General features: G+C 42.1%; 1 protein-coding gene across 1 annotated transcript; it reads left to right on the forward strand.

Moving 5' to 3' along the window:
* Positions 1-1461: 1461 nt before the first annotated feature.
* On the forward strand, positions 1462-18310 carry LOC136628722 (zinc finger protein 585A-like; the record flags this gene model as incomplete). The annotated part of the gene is made up of 2 exons (XM_066604823.1): positions 1462-1621; positions 15316-18310. Coding segments are annotated over 2 exons (2343 nt in total), but the record flags the coding sequence as incomplete, so codon positions are not given.
* Between the last annotated feature and the right edge of the window lie 1608 nt (positions 18311-19918).

The following is a 19918-nucleotide window of genomic DNA, read 5'->3' on the forward strand; positions in this document are numbered from 1 at the left end:
ACCCAACCCGTCCGGTCACAAAACACAGATAGTCAGTCCTGCTGCAAGACTCGCAGTGTAAAACACAACATAAATATATGCCGGTCTTACCTGGAGTTCTGTGAGTTGATCAGGCTCGGTTTGCAGCAGGACGGCTTCACCGTGGCGTGGATCCGGGTGAATTGCGCTGTAGACTCCGGCTTTACCGCCCCACTTTCGGGCGCCATTTTGTCAAAGAAATTTCTTACGTACAGCACCAATCAGGCCCACCCCACTTGCCCCGCTGCCGGCGGTAAAGAAAGAAACACCACACAGAGGTCTGGTATCGTTCCTCACACGGGGACATGGCTGCGCTCTGCCGGGCTTTATTACAGATTACATGAGATCTTATACCCTTTTGTCCCATCACCAGAAATGGGTGATGGGCTCATTGGCTGAAATTCACAGCATAACCATATATGGGAAGTCCGGATTTCCGGCCTGAGACAGTGAAAGTTCAGATGCATAGTGGAACGGTCTCATCTTGATACAGCGCTTCTGGGAAAACGGCCAGGCACGCGGCCTTGTGTCTGGTTCTGTATCTTCTCTGAATTTTTAGAAACATCTTGTCTTCGCCTTGCAAGGCCTTAGGAATATCTGATGTTAAGGCGACAGATTAAGTTTTTTCTCATTTGGAATTGAATAGAACTTGCATATAGGTATAAAGCATAAAAAACATATGGCAATATATACATATACCCTCACATCAGTGTTAACCAGTGGTTTCCCATTTAGTCTGTAATGGTGACATATATTGTCTCTGTACATTCAGATAATCATAACCGTTACACCTGTGAGTCTTAATTAATATTAGGAACAGTGTCCGTATAAAAACATAACTGAATTGCTTGTCCGATAACCCAGTAAACCAAGACATCTGGGCGTAAATTCCAGATAAATGTCAGTACAGGTAAGAAAAAAAGTAAATCCACTTGTCAGATAATCAGGAAGACAAACGCACTTAATTCTGAAAACAGGCATTTGTTATCCTGCGGTTACTTTGTTTTAATGGGACGACCTTTATATAATAGAGAAGTTTGAAGCACATTATTATCATGTAGAATCAAATACAGCTACAAGATTATAGAATGAAAGGGCTTCTATCACCAGTTTCATGAAGTTTGGCTTGGAGTTGAGCTCTGAGTCACGGAGGGGGCTGTGCTGGCTTTTCCCTGCCTGCAGCATACAGTGATGACTCTCTTCCTATGCACAGAAGGGGAGAGAGCTGTCAGTCTGCAGGATGTGGGAGGAAAAAGCCAGCATGACCCCCTCCGTGACTCAGAGCCTAGCTCCAAGCCAAGCCTCATGATCCTGCTGACAGAATCCCTTTAAGAAGCTATTGTAGCCTAAAAAGTGCACCCAGTTTGAGTTGACTCTGATAACTACTCCTGTCAGGTCATTTTTGGTCGTCATGATGATTAATGACCTTTTCAGGTAATATAAAACCTTCCACACGACTTCTCCAACCATCTGCTGACTTTTACAATATTTGTCTCACAGCTTTTGTATCAGGATGAAGATCTGACCGATATTAATACTACAGAGACAAATGTGAGGGGTGATCAGCGGTGTAAAGAGGGGATTCCTACAGGTAACCGCCCAGGTGAGTAGTAACCACTAAATACAGCAGAGAAGAGTCACAGATTCTCCTCGGTCAGTGGCTGCAGATAGTCATGTAGATTTATATGCTCTGGGATCTGTCAGTTTTCGCTGTATATTCCCCCATTCATCCGGAGTACAAACTAAATATGGATGACATGTGATACCGTTATAGGTGATAACACATGATGGGCATTTACTGCACGGACATGAAAAACACCTATGTGAGCGGGACCTACTATTCATTATATGGTATCTATACTGATGAGGGAGAAATGGTTTTGCAGTACTGGGACTGAGGGTCCTTTTACACTGACCAACTCTGATCTGATGTAACCAGCGCTGATCGGTAGGCAGGTCAATCACTGCTGGATTACTTTTTGTTTTAAATGGGACAAGAATCACTGCTATGGGAACAAATGATCTTTAGTATGATGGCTGATGTACATAGGCCGGCTGGTCATGTCCTCGGTAATATGGAGGAAGGTAAAGCTGAAAATCATTGATTAGCTGATAATTGAACCTTCATTAGTATGTCCGCTCAGGGATGTGTGAGGTAGATTCTCCTCAGTATATACACATAGAGGCGAGGTAGATTCTCCTCAGTATATACACAGAGAGGTTAGGTAGATTCTCCTCAGTATATACACATAGAGGTGAGGTAGATTCTCCTCAGTATATGCACATAAAGGCCAGGTAGATTCTCCTCAGTATATACACATAGAGGTGAGGTTGATTCTCCTCAGTATATACACACAGAGGTGAGGTAGATTCTCCTCAGTATATACACATTGAGGTGAGATAGATTCTCCGCACTATAAACACATAAAAGTGAGGTAGATTCTCCTCAGTATATACACCTAGAGGCGAGGTAAATACTCATCAGCATATACACATAGAGGTAAGTTAGATTCTCCTCAGTATATACACATAGAGGTGAGGTAGATTCTTCTCAGTATATACATAAAGAGGTGAGGTAGATTCTCCTTAGTATATATGCATAGAGGTGAGGTAGATACTGCTCAGTATATACACATAGAGGTAAGGTAGATTCCCCTGAATATATACACATAGAGGTGAGGTTGATTCTCCTCAGTATATACATAGAGGTCAGTTAGATTCCCCTCAGTATATACACATAGAGGTGAGGTAGATTCTCCTCAGTATATATACACAAAAGAAAGGTGAATTCTCCTCAGTGTATATACACATAGAGGGGAGGTAAATACTCCTCAGTATATACACATAGAAAAGAGGTGAATTCTCCTCAGTATATACACATAGAGGTGAGGTAGATTCTCCTCAGTATATACACATAGAGGTAAGGTAGATTCTCCTCAGTATATACACATAGAAGAGAGGTGAATTCTTCTAAGTATATACACATATAAGTGAGGTAGATTCTCCTCAGTATATACACATATAGGTGAGGTAGATTCTCCTCAGTATATACACATAGAGGCGAGGTAGATTCTCCTCAGTATCTACACATAGAGGCGAAGTAGATTCTCCTCAGTATATACACATAGAGGTGAGGTATATTCTCCTCAGTATATACAGGAAGAAAAAGAATCACAGCAGCACTCCAAAAATTCAGCCACACCACTGGTGCAAGGCACTATGCAGTAGCCTAGTTGGGGTCCCGACTCCCCGGGGCCACCGTTGGTCATCAAATATAGAAAGGAGGAACCAGACAGCATTAAGATCCTCTTCTTTATTGAAAAATCGTGAGGAGACAAGCAGCAACGTATCGACCCTGTACTTGAGTCTTTGTCAAGCAAAGACCCAAGTACAGGGTCGATACGTTGCTGCTTGTCTCCTCACGACTCCTCAGTATATACACATAGAGGTGAGGTAGGTTCTCCTCAGTATATACACATAGAGGTGAGGTAGGTTCTCCTCAGTATATACACATAGAGGTAAGGTAGATTCTCCTCAGTATATACACATAGAGGTAAGGTAGATTCTCCTCAGTATATACACATAGAGGTAAGATAGATTCTCCTCAGTATATACATATAGAGATGAGGTAGATTCTCCTTAGTATATATGCATAGAGGTGAGGTAGATACTGCTCAGTATATACACATAGAGTTAAGTTAGATTCCCCTCAGTATATACACATAGAGGTGAGGTAGATTCCCCTCAGTATATACACATAGAGGTGAGGTAGATTCTCCTCAGTATATACACATAGAGGTGAGGTAGATTCTCCTCAGTATATATACACAAAAGAAAGGTGAATTCCCCTCAGTGTATATACACATAGAGGGGAGGTAAATACTCCTCAGTATATACACATAGAAGAGAGGTGAATTCTCCTCATTATATACACATAGAGGTGAGGTAGATTCTCCTCAGTATATACACATAGAGGTAAGGTAGATTCTCCTCAGTATAAACACATAGAAGAGAGGTGAATTCTTCTAAGTACATACACATAGAAGTGAGGTGGATTCTCCTCAGTATACACACATAGAGGTGAGGTAGATTCTCCTCAGTATATACACATAGAGGCGAGGTAGATTCTCCTCAGTATCTACACATAGAGGTGAAGTAGATTCTCCTCAGTATATACATATAGAGGTGAGGTATATTCTCCTCAGTATATACACATAGAGGTGAGGTAGATTCTCCTCAGTATATACGCATAGAGGTGAGGTAGATACTGCTCAGTATATGCACAAAGAGGTAACGTAGATTCCCCTCAGTATATACACATAGAGGTGAGGTAGAATCTCCTCCGTATATACACATAGAGGTAAGGTAGATTCTCCTCAGTATATACACATAGAGGTAAGGTAGATTCTCCTCAGTATATACACTTAGAGGTAAGGTAGATTCTCCTCAGTATATACACATAGAGGTAAGGTAGATTCTCCTCAATATATACACATAGAGGTAAGATAGATTCTCCTCAGTATATACACAAATAGGTAAAGTAGATTCTCTTCAGTATATACACATTGAGGCGATGTAAATACTCCTCAGCATATACACATAGAAGAGAGGTGAATTCTCCTCAGTATATAAACATAGAGGTGAGGTAGATTCTCCTCAGTATATACACATAGAGGTAAGGTAGATTCTCCTCAGTATACCACATAGAGGTGAGGTAGATTCTCCTCAGTATACCACATAGAGGTGAGGTAGATTCTCCTCAGTATATACACATAGAAGAGAGGTGAATTCTCCTCAGTATATACACATAGAGGTGAGGTAAATTCCCCTCAGTATATACACATAGAGGCAAGGTAAATACTCCTCAGCATATACACATAGAGGTGAGGTAGATTCTCCTCAGTAAATACACATAGAGGCAAGGTTAATACTCCTCAGCATATACACAAAGAGGTAAGGTAGATTCTCCTTAGTATATACACATAGAAGAGGGGTGAATTCTCCTCAGCATATACACATAGAGGTGAGGTAGATTCTCCTCAGTATATACACATAGAGGTGAGGTAGATTCTCCTCAGTATATACACATAGAGGTGAGGTGGATTCTCCTCAGTATATACACATAGAAGAGAGGTGAATTCTCAGTATATACACATAGAAGAGAGGTGAATTCTCAGTATATACACACAGAGGTGAGGTAGATTCTCCTCAGTATATACACACAGAGGTGAGGTAGATTCTCCTTGGTATATACGCATGGAGGGGAGGTAGATACTGCTCAGTATATACACATAGAGGTAAGGTAGATTCCCCTCAGTATATACACATAGAGGTGAGGTAGATTCTCCTCAGTATATACACATAGAGGTAAGGTAGATTCTCCTCAGTATATATACATAGAAGAGAGGTGAATTCTTCTCAGTGTATATACACATAGAGGTGAGGTAGATTCTCCTCAGTATATGCACATAGAGGTGAGGTAGATACTGCTCTGTATATACACATAGAGGTGAGGTAGATTCTCCCCAGTGTATACACATAGAGGTGAGGTAGATTCCCCTCAGTATATACACATAGAGGTGAGGTAGATTGTTGTTAGTATATACACATAGAGGTGAGGTAGATTCCCCTCAGTATATACACATAGAGGTGAGGTAGATTGTTCTCAGTATATACACATAGAGGTGAGGTAGATTCTCCTCAGTATATACACATAGAGGTGAGGTAGATACTGCTCTGTATATACACATAGAGGTGAGGTAGATTCCCCTCAGTATATACACATAGAGGTGAGGTAGATACTGCTCTGTATATACACATAGAGGTGAGGTAGATTCCCCTCAGTATATACACATAGAGGTGAGGTAGATTGTTCTCAGTATATACACATACAGGTGAGGTAGATTCCCCTCAGTATATACACATAGAGGTGAGGTAGATTCCCCTCAGTATATACACATAGAGGTGAGGTAGATTGTTGTTAGTATATACACATAGAGGTGAGGTAGATTCCCCTCAGTATATACACATAGAGGTGAGGTAGATTGTTCTCAGTATATACACATAGAGGTGAGGTAGATTCTCCTCAGTATATACACATAGAGGTGAGGTAGATTCTCCTCAGTATATACATATAGAGGTGAGGTACATTCTCCTCAGTATATACACATAGAGGTGAGGTAGATTGTTCTCAGTATATACACATAGAGGTGAGGTTGATTCTCCTCAGTATATACAAGTAGAGGTCAGGTAGACTCCCCTCAGTATATACACATAGAGGTGAGGTAGATTCTCCTCAGTATATACACAGAGAGGTTGGGTAGATTCTCCTCAGTATATACACATAGAGGTAAGGTAGATTCCCCTCAGTATATACACATAGAGGGTAGATAGATTCTCCTCAGTATATACACAGAGAGGTGAGGTAGATTCTCCTCAGTATATACACATAGAGGTGAGGTAGATTGTTCTCAGTATATACACATAGAGGTGAGGTAGATTCTCCCCAGTATATATACATAGCGGTAAGGTAGATTCTCCTCAGTATATACACATAGTGGTGAGGTAGATTGTTCTCAGTATATACACATAGAGGTGAGGTAGATTCTCCTCAGTATATACACATAGTGGTGAGGTAGATTGTTCTCAGTATATATACATAGAGGTGAGTTAGATTCTCCTCAGTATAAACACATAGAGGTGAGTTAGATTCTCCTCAGTATATACACATAGAGGTGAGGTAGATTCTCCTCAGTATATACACATAGTGGTGAGGTAGATTGTTCTCAGTATATATACATAGAGGTGAGTTAGATTCTCCTCAGTATATACACATAGAGGTGAGGTAGATTCTACTCAGTATCTAGTTATAGAGGCGAGGTAGATTCTCCTCAGTATATACACAAAGAGGTGAGGTAGATTCTCCTCAGTATATACACATAGAGGTGAGGTAGATTCTCCTCAGTATATCACATAGAGGTGAGGTAGATACTGCTCAGTATATACACATAGAGGTGAGGTAGATTCTCCTTAGTTTATACACAAAGAGGTGTGGAAGATTCTCCTTAGTATATACGCATAGAACGGAGGTAGATTCCCCTCAGTATATACACATAGAGGTGACGTAGATTCTCCTCAGTATATACACATAGAGGTGAGGTAGATTCTCCTCAGTATATACACATAGAGGTGAGGTAGATTCTCCTCAGTATATACACATAGAAGAGAGGTGAATTCTCAGTATATACACATAGAAGAGAGGTGAATTCTCCTCAGTATATACACACAGAGGTGAGGTAGATTCTCCTCAGTATATACACACAGAGGTGAGGTAGATTCTCCTTGGTATATACGCATGGAGGGGAGGTAGATACTGCTCAGTATATACACATAGAGGTAAGGTAGATTCCCCTCAGTATATACACATAGAGGTGAGGTAGATTCTCCTCAGTATATACACATAGAGGTAAGGTAGATTCTCCTCAGTATATATACATAGAAGAGAGGTGAATTCTTCTCAGTGTATATACACATAGAGGTGAGGTAGATTCTCCTCAGTATATACACATAGAGGTGAGGTAGATACTGCTCTGTATATACACATAGAGGTGAGGTAGATTCCCCTCAGTATATACACATAGAGGTGAGGTAGATTGTTGTTAGTATATACACATAGAGGTGAGGTAGATTCCCCTCAGTATATACACATAGAGGTGAGGTAGATTGTTCTCAGTATATACACATAGAGGTGAGGTAGATTCTCCTCAGTATATACACATAGAGGTGAGGTAGATACTGCTCTGTATATACACATAGAGGTGAGGTAGATTCCCCTCAGTATATACACATAGAGGTGAGGTAGATACTGCTCTGTATATACACATAGAGGTGAGGTAGATTCCCCTCAGTATATACACATAGAGGTGAGGTAGATTGTTCTCAGTATATACACATAGAGGTGAGGTAGATTCCCCTCAGTATATACATATAGAGGTGAGGTAGATTCTCCTCAGTATATACATATAGAGGTGAGGTACATTCTCCTCAGTATATACACATAGAGGTGAGGTAGATTGTTCTCAGTATATACAAGTAGAGGTGAGGTAGACTCCCCTCAGTATATACACATAGAGGTGAGGTAGATTCTCCTCAGTATATACACAGAGAGGTTAGGTAGATTCTCCTCAGTATATACACATAGAGGTAAGGTAGATTCCCCTCAGTATATACACATAGAGGGTAGATAGATTCTCCTCAGTATATACACAGAGAGGTGAGGTAGATTCTCCTCAGTATATACACATAGAGGTGAGGTAGATTGTTCTCAGTATATACACATAGAGGTGAGGTAGATTCTCCCCAGTATATATACATAGCGGTAAGGTAGATTCTCCTCAGTATATACACATAGTGGTGAGGTAGATTGTTCTCAGTATATACACATAGAGGTGAGGTAGATTCTCCTCAGTATATACACATAGAGGTGAGGTAGATACTGCTCTGTATATACACATAGAGGTGAGGTAGATTCTCCTCAGTATATACACATAGAGGTAAGGTAGATTCTCCTCAGTATATACACATAGTGGTGAGGTAGATACTGCTCTGTATATACACATAGAGGTGAGGTAGATTCCCCTCAGTATATACACATAGAGGTGAGGTAGATTGTTCTCAGTATATACACATAGAGGTGAGGTAGATTCCCCTCAGTATATACATATAGAGGTGAGGTAGATTCTCCTCAGTATATACATATAGAGGTGAGGTACATTCTCCTCAGTATATACACATAGAGGTGAGGTAGATTGTTCTCAGTATATACACATAGAGGTGAGGTTGATTCTCCTCAGTATATACAAGTAGAGGTGAGGTAGACTCCCCTCAGTATATACACAGAGAGGTTAGGTAGATTCTCCTCAGTATATACACATAGAGGTAAGGTAGATTCCCCTCAGTATATACACATAGAGGGTAGATAGATTCTCCTCAGTATATACACAGAGAGGTGAGGTAGATTCTCCTCAGTATATACACATAGAGGTGAGGTAGATTGTTCTCAGTATATACACATAGAGGTGAGGTAGATTCTCCCCAGTATATATACATAGCGGTAAGGTAGATTCTCCTCAGTATATACACATAGTGGTGAGGTAGATTGTTCTCAGTATATACACATAGAGGTGAGGTAGATTCTCCTCAGTATATACACATAGAGGTGAGGTAGATACTGCTCTGTATATACACATAGAGGTGAGGTAGATTCTCCTCAGTATATACACATAGAGGTAAGGTAGATTCTCCTCAGTATATACACATAGAGGTGAGGTAGATTCTCCTCAGTATATACACATAGTGGTGAGGTAGATTGTTCTCAGTATATATACATAGAGGTGAGTTAGATTCTCCTCAGTATAAACACATAGAGGTGAGTTAGATTCTCCTCAGTATATACACATAGAGGTGAGGTAGATTCTCCTCAGTATATACACATAGTGGTGAGGTAGATTGTTCTCAGTATATATACATAGAGGTGAGTTAGATTCTCCTCAGTATATACACATAGAGGTGAGGTAGATTCTCCTCAGTATCTAGTTATAGAGGCGAGGTAGATTCTCCTCAGTATATACACAAAGAGGTGAGGTAGATTCTCCTCAGTATATCACATAGAGGTGAGGTAGATACTGCTCAGTATATACACAGAGGTGAGGTAGATTCTCCTTAGTTTATACACAAAGAGGTGTGGAAGATTCTCCTTAGTATATACGCATAGAACGGAGGTAGATTCCCCTCAGTATATACACATAGAGGTGACGTAGATTCTCCTCAGTATATACATATACAGGTAAGGTAGATTCTCCTCAGTATATACACATAGAAGAGAGGTGAATTCTCCTCAGTATATACACATAGAGGTGAGGTAGATTCTCCTCAGTTTATACACATAGAGGTAAGGTAGATTCCCCTCAGTATATACACATAATGGTGAGGTAGATTCTCCTCAGTATACCACATAGAAGAGAGGTAGATTTTCCTCAGTATATACACATAGAAGAGAGGTGAATTCTCCTCAGTATATACACATGGAAAATACGTGAATTCTCCTCAGTATATACACATAGAGGTGAGGTAGATTCCCCTCAGTATATACACATAGAGGTAAGGTAGATTCCCCTCGGTATATACACATAGAAGAGAGGTGAATTCTCCTCAGTATATACACATAGAGGTGAGGTAGATTCTCCTCAGTATATACACATAGAAGTGAGGTAGATTCTTCTCAGTATATACACAGAGAGGTGAGGTAGATTCTCCTCAGTATCTAGTTATAGAGGCGAGGTAGATTCTCCTCAGTATATACACAAAGAGGTGAGGTAGATTCTCCTCAGTATATCACATAGAGGTGAGGTAGATACTGCTCAGTATATACACAGAGGTGAGGTAGATTCTCCTTAGTTTATACACAAAGAGGTGTGGAAGATTCTCCTTAGTATATACGCATAGAACGGAGGTAGATTCCCCTCAGTATATACACATAGAGGTGACGTAGATTCTCCTCAGTATATACATATACAGGTAAGGTAGATTCTCCTCAGTATATACACATAGAAGAGAGGTGAATTCTCCTCAGTATATACACATAGAGGTAAGGTAGATTCTCCTCAGTATATATACATAGAAGAGAGGTGAATTCTTCTCAGTGTATATACACATAGAGGTGAGGTAGATTCTCCTCAGTATATACACATAGAGGTGAGGTAGATACTGCTCTGTATATACACATAGAGGTGAGGTAGATTCCCCTCAGTATATACACATAGAGGTGAGGTAGATTGTTCTCAGTATATACACATAGAGGTGAGGTAGATTCCCCTCAGTATATACATATAGAGGTGAGGTAGATTCTCCTCAGTATATACATATAGAGGTGAGGTACATTCTCCTCAGTATATACACATAGAGGTGAGGTAGATTGTTCTCAGTATATACACATAGAGGTGAGGTTGATTCTCCTCAGTATATACAAGTAGAGGTGAGGTAGACTCCCCTCAGTATATACACATAGAGGTGAGGTAGATTCTCCTCAGTATATACACAGAGAGGTTAGGTAGATTCTCCTCAGTATATACACATAGAGGTAAGGTAGATTCCCCTCAGTATATACACATAGAGGGTAGATAGATTCTCCTCAGTATATACACAGAGAGGTGAGGTAGATTCTCCTCAGTATATACACATAGAGGTGAGGTAGATTGTTCTCAGTATATACACATAGAGGTGAGGTAGATTCTCCCCAGTATATATACATAGCGGTAAGGTAGATTCTCCTCAGTATATACACATAGTGGTGAGGTAGATTGTTCTCAGTATATACACATAGAGGTGAGGTAGATTCTCCTCAGTATATACACATAGAGGTGAGGTAGATACTGCTCTGTATATACACATAGAGGTGAGGTAGATTCTCCTCAGTATATACACATAGAGGTAAGGTAGATTCTCCTCAGTATATACACATAGTGGTGAGGTAGATACTGCTCTGTATATACACATAGAGGTGAGGTAGATTCCCCTCAGTATATACACATAGAGGTGAGGTAGATTGTTCTCAGTATATACACATAGAGGTGAGGTAGATTCCCCTCAGTATATACATATAGAGGTGAGGTAGATTCTCCTCAGTATATACATATAGAGGTGAGGTACATTCTCCTCAGTATATACACATAGAGGTGAGGTAGATTGTTCTCAGTATATACACATAGAGGTGAGGTTGATTCTCCTCAGTATATACAAGTAGAGGTGAGGTAGACTCCCCTCAGTATATACACAGAGAGGTTAGGTAGATTCTCCTCAGTATATACACATAGAGGTAAGGTAGATTCCCCTCAGTATATACACATAGAGGGTAGATAGATTCTCCTCAGTATATACACAGAGAGGTGAGGTAGATTCTCCTCAGTATATACACATAGAGGTGAGGTAGATTGTTCTCAGTATATACACATAGAGGTGAGGTAGATTCTCCCCAGTATATATACATAGCGGTAAGGTAGATTCTCCTCAGTATATACACATAGTGGTGAGGTAGATTGTTCTCAGTATATACACATAGAGGTGAGGTAGATTCTCCTCAGTATATACACATAGAGGTGAGGTAGATACTGCTCTGTATATACACATAGAGGTGAGGTAGATTCTCCTCAGTATATACACATAGAGGTAAGGTAGATTCTCCTCAGTATATACACATAGAGGTGAGGTAGATTCTCCTCAGTATATACACATAGTGGTGAGGTAGATTGTTCTCAGTATATATACATAGAGGTGAGTTAGATTCTCCTCAGTATAAACACATAGAGGTGAGTTAGATTCTCCTCAGTATATACACATAGAGGTGAGGTAGATTCTCCTCAGTATATACACATAGTGGTGAGGTAGATTGTTCTCAGTATATATACATAGAGGTGAGTTAGATTCTCCTCAGTATATACACATAGAGGTGAGGTAGATTCTCCTCAGTATCTAGTTATAGAGGCGAGGTAGATTCTCCTCAGTATATACACAAAGAGGTGAGGTAGATTCTCCTCAGTATATCACATAGAGGTGAGGTAGATACTGCTCAGTATATACACAGAGGTGAGGTAGATTCTCCTTAGTTTATACACAAAGAGGTGTGGAAGATTCTCCTTAGTATATACGCATAGAACGGAGGTAGATTCCCCTCAGTATATACACATAGAGGTGACGTAGATTCTCCTCAGTATATACATATACAGGTAAGGTAGATTCTCCTCAGTATATACACATAGAAGAGAGGTGAATTCTCCTCAGTATATACACATAGAGGTGAGGTAGATTCTCCTCAGTTTATACACATAGAGGTAAGGTAGATTCCCCTCAGTATATACACATAATGGTGAGGTAGATTCTCCTCAGTATACCACATAGAAGAGAGGTAGATTTTCCTCAGTATATACACATAGAAGAGAGGTGAATTCTCCTCAGTATATACACATGGAAAATACGTGAATTCTCCTCAGTATATACACATAGAGGTGAGGTAGATTCCCCTCAGTATATACACATAGAGGTAAGGTAGATTCCCCTCGGTATATACACATAGAAGAGAGGTGAATTCTCCTCAGTATATACACATAGAGGTGAGGTAGATTCTCCTCAGTATATACACATAGAAGTGAGGTAGATTCTTCTCAGTATATACACAGAGAGGTGAGGTAGATTCTCCTCAGTATATACACATAGAGGTGAGGTAGATTCTCCTCAGTATATACACATAGAGGTGAGGTAGATTCTCCTCAGTATATACACATAGAGGTAAGGTAGATTCTCCTCAGTATATACACAGAGAGGTGAGGTAGATTGTCCTCAGTATATACACATAGAGGTGAGGTAGATTCTTCTCAGTATATACACAGGGAGGTGAGGTAGATTCCCCTTAGTATATACACATAGAAGTGAGGTAGATTCTTCTCAGTATATACACAGGGAGGTGAGGTAGATTCCCCTCAGTATATACACATAGAAATGAGGTAGATTCTCCTCAGTATATACACATAGAAGTGAGGTAGATTCTTCTCAGTATATACACAGGGAGGTGAGGTAGATTCTCCTCAGTATATACACATAGAGGTGAGGTAGATTCTTCTCAGTATATACACAGGGAGGTGAGGTAGATTCCCCTCAGTATATACACATAGAAGTGAGGTAGATTCTTCTCAGTATATACACAGGGAGGTGAGGTGAATTCTCCTCAGTATATACACATAGAGGTGAGGTAGATTCTCCTCAGTATATACACATAGAAGTGAGGTAGATTCTTCTCAGTATATACACAGGGAGGTGAGGTAGATTCCCCTCAGTATATACACATAGAAATGAGGTAGATTCTCCTCAGTATATACACATAGAGGTGAGGTAGATTCTCCTCAGTATATACACATAGAGGTAAGGTAGATTCTCCTCAGTATATACACAGAGAGGTGAGGTAGATTCTCCTCAGTATATACACATAGAGGTGAGGTAGATTCTCCTCAGTATACAAATCATTTCCCTAGGCTTTATGGGTTCTGAGAAAAGCATTTTCTCATGTATCGTGGATTTTCAGTTTTTTGCACTTACAGTGTGATTGAATATTGAAGCTGCAGACAGAAGGAAGTAATCAGTTCCGCCCACTCTCCCCATGAGGCTGCTGCATCCACTGGTGATCTTCTCAGTGCCCCACCAACTATGTTATAGTGCCCCCTGCTGGTGGCCTCAGTTAGTAATGTGCCTCCCTCTGATGCTCTAATCATTGGTGTAACTAGAGTTATATGGGACCAAGATCAAACTGTAAGCACTAGAAGATTGCATTCCTTATCATTCATGTCCATCTCCAAGCGGCTCCATCATCCTACCATATTCACCAAATAGTCCCTATAATCCTCCAAGGTTCTGAAAATAGTCCCCATCATCTCTCTCATAGGCTCACAGTGTGACCTCACATCTTTCCCTTGGCGTGGTCACTCAGACTACTGTGAACGCTGGAGGCGGGGAGTGAGGTCACTCTTTCAGCCTGTGAGAGAGAGCGGGACACAGCAGTAAGACTGTCAGCAGTAGTAGTGGCCGAAGCCATCCGACCTTATGTTGTGGGGCAAACTAAGTGGCCGTAAAAATTTTCAGGGGGCCCGTCCTGCCCTGGTCTGACATGACCGCATATAGAATTATATGTACTAAGCTGTTTTATAGATGATCAGTTCTACATTTGCTGTACGCCGTGTGTTACTGACATCCGGCTTCATGGGAGATTTTATATGAGTTCTTTATGGAAAAACATAAGCTAATCTTGGGGCAGAAATGGCCGAACTCCGTCTGTATGGAATATACTATTCCTGTATCTTGTGCTTGAGATCTACCGGGGACCGAAACCGAGGCTTTGTGGAGGACACTGCTGCAAGTTACTTTTCATGACCCTTTTTCTGACCCCTGGGACCCATGTTATTGATGAAAAGCAGAATTAGTTACTTGTAAGTCTTGATTCACATCTGTAGTTTTTGGTGATGTTTTCTGCACTGACAATCACTTGGTCTTTAAGTGAGCTGCAAACCAAGCGACTTCGATGAGTGAATGATTCTCACTCACTCTGTCAGTACCCGTGTCAGCACCCATATAAAAGCACCCTTAGATGATGATTACATTTTGAACATGACTTGTTATATGTATTGAAATGTTATAAAATATCAGCATAATTTATAAAGGTTTATAGTAATAAAGAATAATCAGCGTTATTCTTGGCAGATGACGGTACCGGGAGCTCAGAGGGATGTCTGATATCTGCAGATGGTAAAGCAGAGGATTACGGTATTACACAAGATACATATGAAGAACCTGCCATTGTCCCAGATATCTCCTCAGCCCTTCACAGCAAGGATACATCATCTGATGCTCTTATACAGGTCCCATCTTCTGATCCATCACAGGCCGAAAAGCAGGAAAAATTTAACATTTCATTTAGGGGAGAACATCAAAAAGCTCACACAAGAGAGAAGCTGTATTCATGTTCAGAATGTGGGAAATGTTTTGCATATAAATGTTATCTTGTTAGACATCAGAGAACTCACACAGGAGAGAAGCCATTTTCTTGTTCAGAATGTGGAAAATGTTTTGCAGGGATATCAGTCTTTGTTAAACATCAGAGAACTCACACAGGAGAGAAGCCATTTTCTTGTTCAGAATGTGGGAAATGTTTTGCAGAGAAATCAGACCTTCTTGCACATCAGAGAATTCACACAGGAGAGAAGCCGTTTTCTTGCTCAGAATGTGGGAAATGTTTTGCAAGGAAATCAAACCTTGTTAGACATCAGAGAATTCACACAGGAGTGAAGCCATTTATTTGTTCAGAATGTGGGAAATGTTTTATTGCCAAACCACATTTACGGCAACATCAAAAATTTCACACAGGAGAGAAGCCATTTTCTTGTTCAGAATGTGGGAAATGTTTTACAAGTAAAGTAAGCCTTGTTAGACATCAGAGAATTCACACAGGAGAGAAGCCATTTTCTTGTTCAGAATGTGGGAAATGTTTTCCAAGTAAAGTAAGCCTTGTTAGACATCAGAGAAGTCACACAGGAGAGAAGCCGTTTTCTTGTTCAGAATGTGCAAAAAGTTTTGCAAACAAATCAAACCTTGTTACACATCAGAAAATTCACACAGGAGAGAAGGCATTTTTTTGTTCACAATGTGGGAAATGTTTTACTCACAAAACTCATTTACTGCGACATCAAGAATTTCACACAGGAGTGAAGCCATTTTCTTGTTCACAATGTGGGAAATGTTTTAGATATAAATCGAACCTTGTTACACATCAGAGAAATCACACAGGAGAGAAGCTGCTTTCTTGTTCAGAATGTGGGAAATGTTTTACACAGAAAGCAAACCTAGTTCAGCATCAGAGAATACACACAGGAGAGAAGCTGTTTTCTTGTTCAGAATGTGGCAAATGTTTTGCATGGAAATCACAACTTGTTAAGCATCAGAGAACTCACACAGGAGGGAAGCCATTTTCTTGTTCACAATGTGGGAAATGTTTTAGATATAAATCAAACCTTGTTACACATCAGAGAAATCACACAGGAGAGAAGCTGGTTTCTTGTTCAGAATGTGGGAAATGTTTTACACAGAAAGCAAACCTAGTTCAGCATCAGAGAATACACACAGGAGAGAAGCTGTTTTCTTGTTTAGAATGTGGGAAACGTTTTAGAAATAAAACATATCTTGTTAGACATCAGAGAATTCACACAGAAGAGAAGCCTTTTTCTTGTTCAGAATGTGGGACATGTTTCAGATATAAATCGCGTCTTGTTAGACATCAGAGAATTCACACAGGGGAGAAGCCGTTTTCTTGTTTAGAATGTGGGAAACGTTTTAGAAATAAAACATATCTTGTTAGACATCAGAGAATTCACACAGAAGAGAAGCCTTTTTCTTGTTCAGAATGTGGGACATGTTTCAGATATAAATCGCGTCTTGTTAGACATCAGAGAATTCACACAGGGGAGAAGCCGTTTTCTTGTTCAGAATGTGGGAAATGTTTTGCAGAGAAATCAGTGCTTGTTAAACATCAGAAAATTCACACAGGAGGGAAGCTGTTTTCTTGTTCAGAATGTGGGAAATGTTTTTCATGGAAACCAGACCTTGTTATACATCAGAGAATTCACACAGGAGAGAAGCCGTTTTCTTGTTTAGAATGTAAGAAATGTTTTGCTGACGAAACACATTTACTTCGTCATCAAGAATTTCACACAGGCGAGAAGCCATTTTCTTGTTCAGAATGTGGGAAATGTTTTGCATGGAAATCACAACTTGTTTATCATCAGAGAACTCACACAGGAGAGAAGCCGTTTTCTTGTTCAGAATGTGGCAAATGTTTTACATGGAAATCAAACCTTGTTAATCATCAGAGAAGTCACACAGGAAATTAGCCGTTTTCTTGTTCAGAATGTGAGAAATGTTTTGCTGACGAAACACATTTACTTCGACATCAAGAATTTCACACAGGCAAGAAGCCATTTTCTTGTTCAGAATGTGGGAAATGTTTTAGACATAAATCAGATCTTGTTAGACATCAGAGAATTCACGCCTGAGAGAAGCCATTTTTTTAAACCTGTTTTGTCAAACCATGCAAAAAAAGGTAAAAACTGAAATGACATGTCATACAGAAGTCAAGGGAAGCAATTTAGAGCAGTAAGTGATGAATTAGAAATATATGTAATTACCAATAAACATCTGTAATCCAGAAACAAATAGCATCCAGATAACCCACCTTTATATCACCCGTGTACATAGAATATTTCACACTGATACATATAACTGCGTCTCTAAACTTGTTCTAACTGTTTATAAAAGTTTACTTGCATAACTTACATGTTTGTATTTGGGCCGATCTTTCTTCTTCCTTTAGACCAGTGGTGGCGAACCTATGGCACACGTGCCAGAGGCGGCACGCAGAGCCCTCCCTGCTGGTACGCATCACCATTGGCCGCTCACCACCTTAGTGAATGCCTGTAGGGGCCGCGGCTCCCCTGCTGACATTCACTCAGCGCTGCTATCTGTGCTGATCCCGATGCACACTGTGAGTCAGTGTTCAACCAGGATCCTCCTCCCCCGTCGTCTCCTACTTTGGTTCCGCAGAAGCAGGGGGAGAAGGCATCCAACAGAAGCACACTGCCTTCAGTGTCACCTGAGATCAGGCAGGAGAGGAGCGGCGCTCCCACGAGGAGAAGGGGTAAGTATGTGGGGCAGGGGCGGGTATTCTGACTGCTGGGAGAATCAACGGCAGGGGGGAGAGACATTCTGACTGTTGTGAGAATCGCTGAGGGGGGGGGATGGGAGACATTCTGACTGCTGGGAGAATTGCTGGGGGGGATGGGAGACATTGTGACTGCTGGGGGAATCGCTGGGGGGGGGATGGGAGGCATTCTGACTGCTGGGAGAATCGCTGGGGGGGTATGGGAGGCATTCTGACTGCTGGGAGAATCGCTGGGGGGGGGTGGGAGACATTCTGACTGCTGGGAGAATTGCTGGGGGGGGGGGTGGGAGACATTCTGACTGGGAGAATCGCTGGGGGGGGGGGGGGGGGGGGGGAGGCATTCTGACTGCTGGGAGAATCACTGGGGGGGGAGGCATTCTGAATGCTGGGAGAATCGCTGGGGGGGATGGGAGGCATTCTGACTGCTGGGAGAATCGCTGGGGGGGGTGGGAGGCATTCTGACTGCTGGGAGAATCGCTGGGGGGGGGGTGGGAGACATTCTGACTGCTGGGAGAATCGCTGGGGGGGGGGTGGGAGACATTCTGACTGCTGGGAGAATCGCTGCCGGGGGAGGGGAGGCATGACTGCTGGGAGAATCGTTGGGGGGGGTGGATGGGAGGCATTCTGACTGCTGGGAGAATCACTGGGGGGGGGAGGGGAGGCATGACTGCTGGGAGAATCGTTGGGGGGGTGGATGGGAGGCATTCTGACTGCTGGGAGAATCACTGGGGGGGGGATGGGAGGCATTCTGACTGCTGGGAGAATCGCTGGGGGGGATGGGAGGCATTCTGACTGCTGGGAGAATCGCTGGGGGGGTGGATGGGAGGCATTCTGACTGCTGGGAGAATTGCTGGGGTGGGTGGGAGACATTCTGACTGGGAGAATCGCTGGCGGTGGAGGGGAGGCATGACTGCTGGGAGAATCGTTGGGGGGAGACATTCTGACTGCTGGGAGAATTGCTGGGGGGGGGATGGGAGACATTCTGACTGGGAGAATCGCTGGCGGGGGAGGGGAGGCATGACTGCTGGGAGAATCGTTGGGGGGAGACATTCTGACTGCTGGGAGAATCGCTGGGGGGGATGGGAGGCATTCTGACTGCTGGGAGAATCGCTGGGTGGGGTGGATGGGAGGCATTCTGACTGCTGGGAGAATTGCTGGGGGGGTGGGAGACATTCTGACTGCTGGGAAAATCGCTGGGGGGGTGGATGGGAGGCATTCTGACTGCTGGGAGAATTGCTGGGGTGGGTGGGAGACATTCTGACTGCTGGGAGAATTGCTGGGGGGGGATGGGAGACATTCTGACTGGGAGAATCGCTGGCGGGGGAGGGGAGGCATGACTGCTGGGAGAATCAGTGGGGGGAGACATTCTGACTGCTGGGAGAATCGCTGGGGGGGAAGGGGGGCATGATGACTGCCAAGAAAATCGCTGGGGGGGAAGGGGGGGCATGATGACTGCCAGGAGAACCGCTGCCGGGGGAGGGGAGGCATGACTGCTGGGAGAATCGTTGGGGGGGGTGGATGGGAGGCATTCTGACTGCTGGGAGAATCACTGGGGGGGGATGGGAGGCATTCTGACTGCTGGGAGAATCGCTG

The sequence above is a fragment of the Eleutherodactylus coqui genome, chromosome 5 (assembly GCF_035609145.1).
Source record: "Eleutherodactylus coqui strain aEleCoq1 chromosome 5, aEleCoq1.hap1, whole genome shotgun sequence".
Classification (NCBI taxonomy): domain Eukaryota; kingdom Metazoa; phylum Chordata; class Amphibia; order Anura; family Eleutherodactylidae; genus Eleutherodactylus; species Eleutherodactylus coqui.